At 32.4% G+C, this 17041-nt stretch overlaps 1 protein-coding gene across 1 annotated transcript; it reads left to right on the forward strand.

Annotated features, from left to right (window-relative positions):
* Window positions 1-30: 30 nt before the first annotated feature.
* On the forward strand, window positions 31-7522 carry LOC129299833 (histone-lysine N-methyltransferase, H3 lysine-9 specific SUVH4-like; the record flags this gene model as incomplete). Its single annotated transcript, XM_054938312.1, has 8 exons — window positions 31-129; window positions 1149-1198; window positions 1286-1374; window positions 5561-5720; window positions 5831-5936; window positions 6031-6213; window positions 6425-6661; window positions 7018-7522. Coding segments are annotated over 8 exons (1038 nt in total), but the record flags the coding sequence as incomplete, so codon positions are not given.
* Window positions 7523-17041: the final 9519 nt, after the last annotated feature.

A 17041-nucleotide genomic window follows, 5' to 3' on the forward strand; every position in this document is an offset into this window, starting at 1 on the left:
AGGGTTCAAATTATTTTCTGTTTTGTATAGGTTGTTAACTATTGGGCAGAAAAAGGAATATCTGGGTTTACGGTCTTTAAGTTTCGGCTCAGGAGGCTTGATGGGCAGCCAACCTTGACAACTAACCAGGTCCGTATATTTGTTTTTTAATTTCATTGTGAAGAATATTCATGTCTTGTGAAGTTATGATAGTTTTGTTTCACTATCTATCTGCGGAAAGTTTGGTCATTGGTCCACTTAATATGCATTTTCTAGTGCATTTCCTTACCTCTTGCGTGTATGATGGGATATGGCTGTCCTCTGGTTTAATTTGGTGTTTCGTCCCTACCTCTTTGAGGGAGTTTTGCTTGTTTGATGTGCAGAGTTATTGAAAAAGACATTCGTAGGTTTTTGAGCCTTTCAAGCTAACTGTTGCTCAAATAAAGGTGCTTTGGATATCTAATCAAGGGTTGCCTCCTGCTAGGATAAGGACAACTAGAAGTAAGAAACTCTCTAGCCTACTAGGATAATTGACAACCAAGCTAAAGCCCTACGTGAATGATAAACGTAAGAACACTTTCTAAACATTAAATAATTAAACAATTTTACATCAATCCTATTGGTCTCTTATGACTAATGCTTCATAGATGACATAAATGCTTCATGATATTTTATTATAAACTTCAGTTGTCAGGGTATCCTTAGATTAAGCTTTATTCCTAACTTCAGTGAGGAGCAAGTTCTTAATGTCTATGTACGGTGTATGACATGCGCCATACATAATACAACCAATGCGATATTTACTATTAGAATTGGAAAAGCAATTATGTTGTGACTACTATCATTTGTGGCAAACGCCACATTAGACATTTTGTGTTCATTTTTGTGATTTCTTGTTTATTTATTCATGTCAAAGGTTAACAAATAGGGTTTTATTATAATTTGTCTGAATAAAATTATTCTCATCGAGGTTCCATTGTATAAATTGACTTGTTTTCTTATCTAGATAATTTGTTGAATTGTGGAGTTGACTGCTGTCATTGCAATTCTTTTCCTAGATTTTCTGTGACTGATCATGGGTCAAGTTTGATTTTTTTTTTTAATGCCGAACAATGAAGTAGTGAAGAATGTTTAAATGATTTTATTTATTTATTTTGTTGTAATTGCAGGTGTATTTCATTAATGGACGTGCCCCTCAGTCCATTGCTGAAATACGAGGGTAAAGAAAAAGCTACCATAAGTTGAATATCCATAAGATTCAGCTCGACTATTATGGCCTGAATCCTTTTGTTATTATTTACTTTAGGCTTGTGTGTGAGGACATCACCAAAGGTGAAGAAGATGTGCCTATTCCTGCCACTAACCTGATTGACGACCCCCCAGTTGCACCCAAAGGTAAGTTGAGTTAAGTTCTAACATTTTCTGAAGATCATTCAGATTCCCCACTTAGATATAGAAACTGGAATTTGATGCTTGGTGTTACTTTCAAGACCCATGAGCTTTATTTATCACATAAATTACAAGCATGCGATTCTTGTGATTTAAAATGGCATTGATTGCATTGATTTGAAGATGAAAGTTCTAGGATCATTTGTCTGGATTGCTGGAATCATTTGAGTTGCCCTGAAAAGAGCAATTCATTTCATTCTAGCATTTCAAATGCTCCTTTGCATTGTGTCACAAAGTCAGGGCCTTCATCACTTGAGGCAACAGCCCTGCTTTGATTGCCCTTAATCCTGCATCAATAATAGAGCATAAGCCCAAAGCATGTTGAAAACCATGATCCAATCGCCCTTGTGATCCCGGAGCACTCCTCCACACAAAGCATGATGATTACATTGAGCTGAACCATCAACGTCAAAGCGAACACAGTCCAGTGAGGGGGCTGTCCCTAACTGTTTGTGGGTCTGGAAATTATGGAGCATCTGATGTTTAAGCTCATTGTTGACAGTATTTTTCATAAGCATAAAGCTGCATCTGTGGATGATATCTGCTGCGGTGAAAGTGGAATCTTCGAAGATAAACTTGCACTGTGATGTCCAGAGTTACCAGCAAACAATTGCAAAAATCCTCATGCAAGCCCAGGATTTGTATCTTTCCTTTGCTGGTCGATGAGACAAGTTCCAATTTGGTCATACCTGCACTTATAGTTTTCAAGACATGGTACCACACTCACAATTTCTCAAGATATGTAATATGGACTCCTTATAGTTGCGCTCAAAGGAAGAAAGACAAGTGTTTGACAATCCTCTCTTAACTTTGAGTGAGTTTGTTATTAGTCTCTCACAGGAAACTTGCCACATGAAAAACTTGACTTTTTCTAGCACCTGCCACTTCCATAACTTGCACCACAGCGGGGACCCTCTTCAATCTCCAGACTGGGAAAGAAAATGATAAGCACTGTTGACCGTAAAACCACCATCTGCCATAGGATGCCATCTAACACAATCCTCTTCATGAGAAACTGGTGTCTGAGTTTTCAAAAGAATTGGGATTGTCCAAGATGGTAAGATTTCCTCTGCCCCTTAGCATTCCATTGGCCACTAGGAAGGACATGATCATGAATGCTTTCACGGGCATTGATTAATCTAGGTTGGATAACATACTCAAGTGTCTTATCTAGAGGACTCCATAGATCCCACCAACACTTCATGGAAATTCCATTGTTGATCTTGCCGAGTCCTCCTTCAAAATCACCCTAAACTTCAGTCACGGATCTCCAAGTGAGAGAGGCAGATCTAATGATGTAACACACTCACACACTTGCAAAGATTTAAACAGGGGGAGAATGGGAGAAGAAGTAGAAACAGAGAGTGGTAGGGAAAGGGACAAGAATGGGATATTGGGGGAGAAGAAAGACAGAAACAAAGAGAGTGGGAAGAAAGAGGGAAAATACAAATCTGATAGGGAGGGGGAGTAGAGTGAGACAGACACAGAGAGCATTCACATAACTCAAAAATTCATTCATTCAAATCTGGCTCCAAGTTACATGAAGTATCCTATTTATAAGCACGGGGTTTCCTTCTGTATGAGGAAACCTCTACCCCCTTGCTAAAACAAAATTATCAAATATTCCCACTTGTTGAAAAAGAAACTAACAATCAGAAGTAATTAAAAGTAACACAAAGCTATTAATTATTTTCTTCTAAAGCAATATTTTCCATATTTCTTATCATCTAAATTTCCTAAGCCTAGGAATCAAAGCGTCCCCACATTTATGCTTGTCTTTGTTTTGGTGTACTTAGAGCCTAATTGACACTTGAAGGTGCCATTTTTAGACAAAGACTAGTTTTGAAATACTTCCATTTTGGTGCCACGTATTAGAAGTATTCGTACTGGTCTCGATTTGGAGCCATGATAGAACCTTAGTGACATGCCAAGGTTCTACAATTTCGATGTTCTTTTTCCTGCAGTACACTTGACTATTTTTTACTGTGTACCTTTCATCTCACTCTCAGATGCCTTGGCACTAGAGTCCTTATGGACTTTAGAATCAAATTGAGTTTTGGGGTTTTGAAAGATATGAATTTATGGGTTTTTGGGCAAGGATATGAGTGTTGAGATTAGGCGGGGCAAGTAGATTAGGCATGTTTTGAATGGTCACATATCAATTATAAGGCTAGGGATGCCCTGGTTTTAAACAATCCTAATCTTCTCGAATGTTTCGAGTCGCCCCATGAGAAGAGTTTTGTGGAGTAGCAGGGCTAGTTTTTAAAGAAATTCTCAGCATCTAAGGTGATATAGAACTGTTTAATAACATTTCTAGTCCTTTTTATGGGAGGTGTGCTCAAGAAATATGCACTCTTTTTTTTTTTGACATGGATCAAATTTACTAATGGTAGGAATCAACAGAAGTTGTTCATGGGGAGTATTGACAGCTTGTTTGGTATGTTTGAGGGAAGGAAATCTGTTTTCGATTTACAAAATATGAGATACGCAATATTTATTAAATTGTTACCATTACGCAAAAATATTATGCCTTTTGCACAAATTTTTTCATGGTAGCGATGCAAAAGTAATTTTCCTTTCCATTTTATGTACCTAATGTGTTATACAATTGTAATATTTTTGAATATTACAATTATATAACAGTAACTACCCAACAGCTATTTCCCACAACTAACTTAACTATCAGTAAGTAATATTTCAATATTACAATTATATGACATAATGGCCCTAAAATTCAAGGTTTTGGATATTTTAATCAAGTAGGTTGCAGTAAGGTTTGCTTTTCTCACACGAGTGTTTAGGAACATCTGTAGACGCCACAATGGCCATGACAACTTGCAATATACGTCTTGTTTTCCATTTTCCATTTTATTAAGGCGTATTGACATGAATTTTGGTGTCTGATCCATGTTGGTGGTGGATCAATTCTGTTTTGATGACTTAGATGTTACTTTGAAATTGGTTTTGGATCATGGTGGTGAAATCTTTGAAAATTTGAGAAGCTTCAGACTCTTATCTCTTGAGAAACCCAAGTGAATCTGGTGAAATCATCAAGAATTAATAAATATTCTATATCATCTTGCACCATAAACATTAATGGGCTTTGATTTGTTTGGACTAGTGATAAATGCATTAAGTCAAATGGGTGGGAAGGTTGGTATTAATGAACAGGGTATTGGGTTAAACAGTTTGGGATAAATTACAAGCTTTGCATTACGAAGAAATTTCACTTTTCTCAACAATTTTGGAATTCACATCTTTTATTACCACCAACCTTATAGTGCCAAAGCATTGCTTCATTAGGTTAACATGTCCTGCAAATATCAGGCCACAAACCCTGGAAGTGTTCTATCATAATAACCACCAACAAAGCTCAATTCCTTTACTTCTCTAATCCTCTAGAGTAGGTCTTGAATATTAGTGGGCTGTTGGGACTTTTGCTTGTAAAAAGGCCTTGAGGATATAAGGGAGTGACTCCAAACCTTAGGACCTGTTTGGTTGCTAGAAAGGATGGAAATGGAATGGATTAAAAAAATTAAGGCAAAAATAAAATAATCAAAATGAGGAGGGGAGATAGGTCAATCATGTTTATGAGGGAGAATGATAATTTAGTTCATGAAGTTAGGGGTCATGATTCATGAGGATTGTGAAAGGTGTGGTGATTTCCACATTTGTGTTATGTGATGTTAAATTTTATCATGTTCACATGTGGGTGATTTAATTCTTTTTGTGTTTTTTTAATCCATTCCATTTCCATCTTTTCTAATAACCAAGCAGGCCCTTAGTTTGTGCTGCTGCATTCCTTGTTCGTCCCTAGTTGCTGGGGGGAGGGGGTATGGTTTCTCAGTAAGAATGTATTTATTGGCTTTGGAAATTAGCTTTGCTTCCGCAATAACATGCAAGTACAGCTTTCTAAGCACCAGTCAACAGGAGGAAGCAGATTCAAAATTTCTTGACATTATTGACTTATTCTATTTTCTTCTCATCTGCAAAAATTAGTATTTACTCTTGTATATTTGCTATGCAATGTTTCTGAAACTGAGTTGTCACTAATGTTTTCCTAAACCTAAGTTTAGCATTGTGCATCCCTATGGTGATCTAGTTAACTGACTTGGATTTTTGAATATTATAGGTTTTAAATATAAAAAATCAATTTCGCTTTCAAAGAATGTAAAGCTCCCCCCTGCTGTCACTGGATGCAAGTGCAAAGGCTTATGTGTGGATCCCACATCCTGTGAATGTGCTTTACGAAATGGCTCTGATTTTCCCTATGTATCTCGTAATGGAGGGAGGTTAGATCATCGAAATGAGTTAGCTGAGAGCTGGCTATGCTGGTTGTTGGTGTAGCTATTGTTGTTTTTAGGAGTATATTGACAGTAGTCTATAATTTTTCACCTGCTAGGTTAATTGAAGCCAAAGATGTTGTCTTTGAATGTGGACCAAATTGTGGATGTGGTCCTGGTTGTGTTAATAGAACTTCTCAGAGAGGGCCACGATATCGTCTTGAGGTTGTACTTTTTTTTTTTTAGTCATCTTAAAGTTCTTAGATTAAACTACCAATATTGTGTATTTTAATTTATACATGCAACCAAATTGTGACAGGTTTTTCGAACTGCAAAGAAAGGATGGGCTGTTAGATCTTGGGATTTCATACCTTCGGGAGCACCAGTTTGTGAATACACAGGATTAATCAGGAGGACAGAAGATGTAGAGAATACACTCGAGAACAATTATATTTTTGAGATAGATTGTTTGCAAACGATGAAGGGCATTGGTGGAAGAGAGGTTTGAGTTCCTATTTTGTCTTCCTTTTATGTTTTCGCCAGCTAGTTTAGTATAAGATTATATTTGTCTTTCCATATCTCTCTGTTTTGTTTCTTACAATTATTATTATACAACTGGCAAGTGAAAACTTGAGGTCAAAACAAACTAGTCACGTGGAGGAGATTCCACCTGAAGCCTATCTGAGATGTCTCCGTATCTTATTTGCTTACAGAGGCGATCACAAAATGAAACATCTGCAGCAGTTAAACTTTTGGACAACTATGCAAATGATGCCTCTGAATCCGCACCAGAATTTTGTATTGATGCTGGATCAATTGGAAATATTGCTCGATTTATAAACCATAGTTGTGAACCAAATTTATTTGTTCAATGTGTTTTGAGTTCACACCATGATTTAAGGCTTGCACGAGTGATGTTATTTGCTGCAGACAACATACCACCTTTGCAGGTTAGCTGTTTATTCTTTTGCATTTGTGATGATAATGCTTTGAACAATAGAACAGATAAATGGATGAAGTATTTATATTCACTCTTTTATCGAACTCAATTATTTTTGGCTTTTTTTTTTTTGTCTGATCCTTGGCTTTGAAATTGCTTTATGCTATAATTATTTCGGTGAGCTGAATGGGCAGCTGCGGCAATGTTGATGTGTAATTTGTAATGATTTTATTTATTAAAATTAGACACTGCTTTGAAGTGTATTTTCAATCAATGGTCAACAATAATGCTCTTCTATGTTATTAGTTGAATTTATGCTAGGGATCAATATTGTGCACCTGACAAATCTACCTTCACTGCTCGCAGGAGCTTACATATGACTATGGTTATGCCCTGGATAGTGTCTTGAGCCCTGACGGGAAAGTAAAGAAAATGACGTGTTATTGTGGAGCTGCTGACTGCAGGAAGCGACTGTTCTAATATATGCTTCTTGGTGCATGCATTTTCTTTTTGCCATTGCACATATCTGCATCATGTATTTTTTATTTGTATGAAAGGGGGAAAATTATGCAATATTTCATGTAAATCAAGAAAAATATGATATATCATTCTTTTGATTGAAATCTGTTAACGAATGAGATGTATTTTTTTGGAAAGATGAAAATATCAAACCCCGTTTTTTCTTACTCTTGCACCCTTTTTTGCCCTTATCTAATGGATGTAACTTACAGATATTTGACGCACAATCACTTTTCCATTTATTTGGTATTTTGCCTGTGATTGATCTAATGTATTTGCGCACTTATTGTGACTTTGAAAGACGTTCCTATTACAGTAGAGTTGATGTGTCTCAGCACCTATGCAGGGATGATATTGAGCATGCTCGTTTGTTAATTTTTGTAACAGGTTTTATCTTTCTGCGTTTTAATTTTAGGGGGGATAACCATTGTGCCCACTTCCTTGCTACGAGCGGACCGACTAATGTTAACAGTTTTTCTCTGACTGTCAACCATCTTACTGTAGACAGATTGTGGATGAGGACAGGTTAGGGTCTTACCCATATGTACCACGTGTAATCCTTTGGATTGATGTATCTTCAGTTGATTAAAAAAAAAAAAAGGAATGGTCCTATACAGTTTCACGTGTGGGTGTTGATGTTTTCTAATAATCACTGGTAACACCAGGGCAATCCCTCCAAGGGCTGATGGCTTTAGTTTCTGAGACATCAGCATTGTAAAGGTGGGGTTTTTACATGGGAGTAGGAGTGAGCATCGGTCGGTTCGGTTTTAAAATATGCAGAATCGATCGATTGAATAACACTGAAAATGAAAACTGAATCAAACCGAATAAGGATCGAACTGAAATTTGATAATTCGGTTCGGTCGGTTAATTCGGTTTTTCGGTTTTATATTTGGCTGTTAAAATTGAGCCTATTTTTTAAATATTAAAACAAATAATACTATAAAATTGGGCTTTTTTTCTATTCATTTTTTTCAATGAGTCCATTCTAATTACATCCATATGACATAAAGCCCAAATATTATAAAGGTATAGATAATCAAATAAACAATCACAAATAAATACCGATGATCAAATAATGGTTCCATAATTCAGTCACAATACCTCTTGATGAGAGTGATTAACTGAAATAGGATTTCAAGTGATGTTATTATTTTTATTCTTTATTAAAATAAAAAATAAAAATAAAAATAATAATTTATAAATTAAATATAATTTATAAATTAATAAATTATATGTAATTCGGTCGGTTCGTCTATTCGATTTTAAATTTTACTAACGAATCGAACCAATCAACCGAAATATTTAAAATAAAAAAACCGAATCGAATTGAAAAATTAAATAGACTAAATTAAATAGATAAAATTCGATTCGATTTAATTTAATTTTTAATTTCGATTCGATTTTATTTACCCCTATATGGGAGAATGGCAGTAAGGACCCCAGAATATGAGGACCAAACAACCCAGTTACTCAGGTCACACTGGGCTCTATTGCCAAATGGCCAGCACATTGTCACGACTTTTAAAGCTTATTTTGCATGTTCCAAAAGGAAAAAAAAAAACGATGTTTCAAAGAAAGTTTGAATTGATGGAAATGTTTATGATGAGAATACTTTTTTTTTTTGTCGCATCAAGTAATTTTTTACACATTAGTCCGAATATTTCTCTTATCGAGAGTCAATGCATGTTTTTTTTTTTTTCAACTTTTTAATTCAACTAATTTCGTAAGATTATTTTTCTCGAAATATCTTATATATAACAAATTAATTTTATTATTACACTGAAACTTCTAGATGTTTTAATCTTAAAATTTTATTTAATTTTAAATTGAATTCTTAACATTCTGCGAAAGAAAATGTATTATTAAGATTATAATAGAATAATATTCTATATTCTATTTATAAACTATAGAATAAGGAATAAAAATTTTTTTCAGCCTGGCTAGGTATTAACTTGGTTGGGCCTTTTTTGTTCTCAAAATTCTAAATAAAATTATTTGATCTGAAAAAAAGAATACTTATTATTGAAATAATATCAAACATACAAATTTTAAATAAATTCCTTATTTTTTTAAAAAATATTTTTGACGAATATATTCCTTCAGTACAAAAATAAAAGTCTTTTTCTAGAAATTTTGTTTAGTTCAGAATATAAAGTATTGAGTATGTGTCATACACCCCCCCAATTATTCTGTTACTCTATTGAGTAATTAATGAGATTGTTTGAATAAATTAAATGTTATATTTATTATTGTTTAGGCTTAAAATGAAGCGTCAAGCCCAAAATAACAATGATAAAGAAAAACGAAATGTCAAGCCTAATACTCAAACAAACACAATGGTCAATTTGTTTCCGTACAAGGTTCCGTGCTAAATACATACTAAGGCAAGGGGCATGACCCTTAAAACTCAAAGTGATTAGGGGTGGAAGGCCATTAAGAAGATGTGGAATAGTTGTTTGACGTGCGCCAAATCTTGCTAGACCGTGTCTAGCAATCATGGATATTTTGCAGGCGAGCTTCTGATTCTTCAAGCACAATAGTCTCAAGCATTCCAATATAAAAGGAGCCCAACTAACGAAATCAAACACACATACACATGCATATCAAAAACTCTACTTAGTTTCAATTTAAATTTACTTTGGACTTAGGTTTGTACCTTGTTATTTTTCATTTTACATTTGTAATTACTGTAACTTTGTACTTCATTTTTATTAATCAAATTACTTTTACATCATTAGCTTTGCATCAGGTAAATAGAGGTAGGGAGCTCTTGGACCCTTTTATCATTTTGAGACTCTACATCTTTAACACATTTGATATTTTTGTTGTTCAAACACAACGAACAATTAAACTCAAGGAAAAATATGGAGTATTATATTCTGATAATAAATAAATATAACTGTTATGAATAATACATTATAGTGGTTATTCATAATTTCATATATCTTTTGGTTATTCTATAATATCTCGTATTATCTTTATTATTATTATTATTTTTATTTTTTTGTGAATTTTTCAATTGTAAACATGTGCCTATAAATAGGAGGCTTCTCAGTTATATTTCACATATCAATAAATCAAAAAGCTTCCTCCCTTCTCTCACTCTCTCTACTTTTCTCTCTTCTCTTACTTCTCTAATTTCATAATGTATTATCAGATAACTCTGGCAATCATGTGTGTGACTTTATTCTTAATTGTTCATACACCTAGCTTTATGAGATTGAAGACTATTGCTCATGTCAAGGAATATCTTTAATAAGAAGGGAGGCATCCTAAATTAAACAATTGAGCAAATCTTCATTATTTTGTTCATTAATTATTTCTTTGCTAAGTTGCTTTTACTTGCATTCATATGGTTATTTTCTTACTCTCATCTTTTAATTACTTTATCATTTCTTTTGAATTAATTATTGAAAAGGTTTTTCATATCCAAAAGTATGAGGAACCACCTAGTAAAATGGATTTTGAAGTTATTCACAAAAAAAATCTAAAGCATATATTGCAGATTCAGATATTTACATTTAAATTTTATAAAGTGAATCATAAAAATATCCATATATGTAGAGTACAAAATAGATTATGAAGATTTATATTATATAAGATGGATCTTGAAACTATCCACATAGAGTATAAAGTAGATCATGAATGGCTACTTTATATAAGATGGATCCTGAAGCTATCTACATAGAATGAAGAAAGTAGATATTAAGAGTATCTACATTTAAATTTATTTGTTTATTTATTTATTTCTTATTTTATATGTTTGCTATTATTGTTCTAAGCCTAACTCACATGAAATCACGCTAAATTAGCACATATCACATTTATGTTGTGATTATCATTGATTATCATTTTTGTCCTCTGCTATTCCTTTGTTTGTCCATTGCACATGATGTTTGAAATTTAAAAAAAATTAATGGGAGTTTCAACAATTTATATATCCGATGATATAGCCGTGCATACTTTACTAACTTGTAATTAATATATAGACAATGCGGATATCCTTCCTTCTTTCTAAATGGGAAAAATCAAAATTTTCAATTAATTTGAGAACCACTGAATATTGAGTTTTTATTAAGTGATTTTTTGTTCTTATGATGAAGATGTTTACCTACTATAAATTCTATTTCTTTTGCTTCTATAAAATGGAAACTTGCCTCAAATGTTTAGAAGCTTCAAAATAATCCCTAAAGGAAACCCAATGCTTGCCCGAGCATAGCCCCTCACATTTCCTTCATTTTCTCTTCCTTTTTCTTTGTTTTTAAAACTCTGATACACTCTTATTTTTGTAGATTCTTGACTATGCACTGTGACGTGTGGTATAGATAGGGAATTCTTGCCTTTTAGTGGCTTATGCGCCACGGCTTTCCATGCACACTTTGTAACACATGGCATAGAGCCATTTCTTTTTATTTTTCTCACTTTTTGACATCGAAGTAGCCCGAATTTGCTCCAAACTCAATCCTAGGGCTGAAATCACAACCCATGACATCCATGAGCTCTCTGTAACCATACACCACATTAATTTACTTAATTAACCTCATTTACTTAGTTAATTAGGGATTAAATTCTCCAAGATGTTACATTGCTCACTTCTTGTTATTTTAATGAAAACTTGTTATGTATATGTTTAAATGTGTCATATAGATAGAGATTGTATTCTTAATAAATAGATCTTGTCATGTTATATACAAACTTTTTGTTATAAATAAGCTTGAAAAACTTATACAAGTGATTAACTTAACCACACAAACCATGTAAAATAAATAAACATTGTTTTGTTAATAAATAAACCTTATCATGTTATATATGGACTTTGTCTTCTAAATAAACTTGGGAAAATTGTACTTTTCATGGCAAATAAATAAAACTTATACCACAATAAGTGTTCTTCAAACATACACCACAATATCTGCCACACATTCATTTATAGAAAACTAATTCCATGTACAATAAAACCAACTTCAGATAGCACATACATGATTCTAAAGTAATACTAATTACATTTTAATGCTTCATTCAATCATTTTGGTTTTCCTTTGATTCCTACTATGAGTGCAAGGACACTTGGTGCTTTGGCATTATTAGGATGCTTCACTAGCCAGTACAAAATGTTACACTTGATGCACTTGCACAAATTAGCAATGCAAAAGTTCATAAATCTACAACTTAAAGTTTGAATATTCATTAGTACAGGGTCATCAATTCACAAGTCAAAGTCCAAAATTTCTAACCCCATTTATTCAAAAATAAAGTTTAATGACAAAGTAAAAGGTTTGATTTGTATAATTACATATCATAATTGCAAAACTTTAGGTTCACATATTAAAAAGTAATTATCGATTAATAGTGAAATTCCTATTTAGGCTTGAAAAGTCCATGTTGGACAAGTTCACCATTGTCCAACTTAAAGTTATAATATTCACAAGTATAGATTCATTGATTCACAAGTCAAAGTTCAAAATTTCTATAGTCATTTATTCATAAATAAAGTTTTGATTTGGATAATTACATATTTACAATTGCATAACTTTAAGTTTACATATTAACAACTAATTATCCATTGGCAGTGAAATTTATATTCAGAGTTGACAAGTTCATGTTGGACAAGTTGGCAAATGTACAACTTAAAGTTCTAGTATTCATAAGTACATGTTCATTGATTAATAAGTTAAAGTTTGAAATTTCTATCTTCATTTATTCATAAATAAGGTTTAGTGATAGCAAGTTTTGATTTGGACAATTATATATTCACAATTGCATAACTTTAGATCTACATATTAACAAGTGATTGTCCATTGGTTGTAAAATTCCTGTTCAGAGTTGACAAGTCCAATATTGCACAAGTTCACTAATGTACAACTTAAAATTTTAATATTTACAAATACATGTTCATTGATTCCTAAGTCAAAGTCTAGAACTTCTAACTTCATTTATTCAGAAATAAGGTTCAATAACAATAAGTAAAAGTTCTAATTTGGACAATTACATGTTCACAATTGCAAAACTTTAGGTTCACATATTAACAAATGATTGCCTATTGATAATGAAATTCCTGTTCAAAGTTGAGAAGTCTGTGTTGGACAAGTTAAAAAATGTACAACTTAAAGTTCTAATATTCACAAGTATAGGTTCATTAATTCACACTTGATGCCTAATAGTTCTTGAGATGTGTATTTAGATCTCCTGACAAGTACATATTTAGAAATTGAGAAGCCAAGATTCATAATTTATAGGTACAGATATTCACAAGTTAAGGTTCAAATATGTACAAGTTAATATTCATATATTAACAAGCAATTATTCATGCTAGATAAACACATTTTCCAGATAAACACCAACTTTTTGTGATTTTCTATGTACTAGATAGACACATATGCTGATTTTTTTTTGTGTGCTAGATGAAGCATCAACCTTTTTCCATCTTTAGATGCATTCTTAGTTGGTTATAAAAGCAATTAAGATGTTCAATGGTTTTGAATTCTTTGAATGTTCATCTCACCTCTTGGTTTTGCATTTCCAAGTTCTAGATTCTACTTTCCCATTCTCCAAAATCCCATCATTCTTGGTTAAAACACTGAGTTCCAACTTCATAGGTCCTTCTTGAAATGGCCCAACTCGTAGAGACCTATGCTTGCATGTCATCCAAGGGACAAGGTCATGTGATTTTTATTTTTGGCGATTCCAAATTCAAACCCATTATTTACATTATTGGATAGAACTAAAAACATAGAGAAGGGAGAGCAAAGAAGAAGAAGAAGAAGAAGAAGAAGAAGAAGAAGAAAGGGAAGAAAATAAGTCAATGTCGAAAGAAAAGAGAGAAGGAAGAGCCACGGAGAAGAGAGAAGGAAGAAAATGATAGGGTAATTAGGTCTTTTCTCCCTTAAGCATATTTGCAATAAGGGCCCTTAGCCCTGCAGAGTAAATTCAAACTGCATTGGGCCCTTGGGCAATATTTTCCCCCCGAGGGCCTTAGTTGCGATTCGCACTATTTGCTTGGTTTACAACTTAACTTTTACCTACAAGGGTACTAATGTCTTTTAGTTGTCTCAATATGTTTTTGTATTTATCAAATATAATGCATGAGACTTTAATTTTTCTATAAATAAACATCATATATAATACACAAAATACTACCAAGATAAAAAAATAATATCTAAATATAACTTGAATATCATGTGTTAAATGAAAGTTGTTATAGCAAACATGTGTACAATTGATTAAATTGTGTTTGAAGGCCTATCCAGTAGTACCTATCCACCAATTCACAAAAGAAATATACTATTGTGTTTTAAATTTCAATTCTTGTAATTTTCTTAAGAAACTATATGGCTTGTATGGTTCTATTTATAGATTTTTAAAAAAATATTTTGAAAGAGTGAAAAACTTTTTGCATAATATTGATTCTTTACACCCAACTCTCCAACACAAAAAACTAATATTAATTCTCATTCTTGCTTTATTGGAAGACAAGCAACATTACTTCGGAAGATGCTAGCCTTTTAACAATAAGATTACCACTTATGCTAAAAAGGGGAGGCAAAAGATAAGCAAACCTTTTACAATCCGTAGCCTTGTAAACCTTGAAAAAAATGTCTACCCCAAAAATCAAAGAATCAATAGTGTCTATCTAGTAAATAATAAGTGGAAGAAGATCTGAGGAACACAATCTTAACAAGGGGTGCCCAACATGAGTATGTAATAAAAAGCATGATAAAACTCTTCCAATACTTGCACATTAATCATTCTCACATGAAAATGGAGCTCTGACACCAGTAATTGAGTTTTGATACCATCGAAGAAACTCGAATACCAACAATAGTAAAGTCCAATACATATACCTATTCTATGCTTTATATGTGTTCCTCGCAGTTTACTGCCTAATATGTTTCTACTTAGAATCAAAGTTAAAAAAAAAAAACTTTTTACTCTGTGTTTTTTTATTGTAATGTACCAATCCTACCATGTCTTATCCCATACATGAACACCTTTAATATTGGCTGCCCTTGTGCTAAGCTTGATAAAATGAAATGTTTATCATGTTCAATCTTCAAACCTTAATTATTTGGTACATTAGATGTATAATAGTACTATGATATCTATACATTTAGTTTATTCATTAAATGCACTAACATATTATGAAATATTTTTAAATAGCTCTAAAATTAGTAGAAAAATTTAATGGAAATAAGAAATGCCCAAAAAATAAACAAATCAATGTATCACACCAAAATAACATTATTAGCAAAGTTGCCACATAAATAGCCAAATCTTATGTCTCTTTCCAATCTGTAAATAAAATTATATTTATAAAAATTTTAAACATACAAACCAATGAACACGCACATTTGTCAACATTTAATAAAATATTGATACATACCAGGAAGGTATTTATTAAGTCTCTTAAGTCTCAAAAGTTTTAGGAGTCCCAGAAGAGATAAGATAATGTAATGCTTGACATTCAACCATTTTCCCCATCACATCAATAATCAACAATGAAAATGGTTAATATCAAGCATTACATTGTCTTATCTCTTCTAAAACTCCTAAGAGAGGCTTAAGAGGTTCAATGAATAACTTCGTGATATGGATCAATATTTTATTAAAGGTTCACAAATATGTGTGTTTATTGGTTTATATGTTTAAACATTTTATGACTGTAATTTTATTTACAGGTTTGAAAGACACACAAGATATGGCTATTAATGTAGCAGCTTTGCTAATAATGTTCTTTTAGTGTGATATATTGATTTGTTTATATTTTTTTTGGACATTTCTTATTTTCATTCAAGTCATTAAAATTTTTTGTCAATTTTAGATGATTTTTAAAATATTTCATAACATGTTAGTTCCTTTAATGAATAAACTAAATGTATGGATATTGGAGTACAACTATACATCCAATGCATCAAATAATTAGGATTTGGCTTGTCTCCACTACCCTTCCTCTCTCCTAACCTAAAATAAAATTTGGACTGTCCAAATTTAAAGTTTTTATTTTTATATTTTTATATTTTATATTTATTAAAATTAAAATTTTTAATGAATCTATTTTATCACCAATCAAAATAATCTAGATTTAATTTGGAGGATCCAAAAATTATAAGTATAATATATATATATATATATATATATAATAAATAAAAACATTAAATATGGACCATCTATTTTAGGTTAGTGGAGAGGAATGGTAGTGGGGACAAGCCAAATTCAAATAATTATGGTTTTAACGTTACATTTTCTCTAGCTTTATAGCCAAGCTTAAGGGGCAACCGACATTAGAGGTGTTCATGTATAGGCCAAGATAGGGTGGGATTGGTACATCACAACAATAAAAAGACACAAGATAAGAAAAATATTTTTTTATTTATTTTGATTCTGAGTGGTAACATGTTGGGTGGTAAACCACGAGGAACGCATACAAAGCATAGAACAGTTGTATATACTTAACTTTACTATTGATGCTTTGATTATGGAGATAGACATTTTTTTCAACATTTATAAGTCTGCAGATCATAAAAGGTTTGCTGATCTTTAGTCTCCACCAAAACCTAATAGTTTGGTCTAGTTATTTATCCTCTACCTAATCCAAGCTGTGTAAGATAAATTTAGAATATAAGAGGTATTTAAAGAAGTATTACTTGTTCCATTTATATGGCCCATAACTATTATTTTTTAGATTGTGTGATTAGATGGCCTCAAGCCACGTTACTAAGGTAAAGATCATTTTATGGTCTCTGTGGATTATATGAACTTTGTGGAATTTTTGTTTGGCATGTTAATCATTTGATAAATATCATAGCCCTGACTGAGCTAATGATTCAAAGTGTCATTGTTCAAAATGCTTTGTTGGCATTAAGAGATTCTC

This window comes from Prosopis cineraria, unplaced genomic scaffold (genome assembly GCF_029017545.1).
Source record: "Prosopis cineraria cultivar Desert tree isolate PC_DT_omini unplaced genomic scaffold, ASM2901754v1 PC1318, whole genome shotgun sequence".
NCBI classification, from domain to species: domain Eukaryota; kingdom Viridiplantae; phylum Streptophyta; class Magnoliopsida; order Fabales; family Fabaceae; genus Prosopis; species Prosopis cineraria.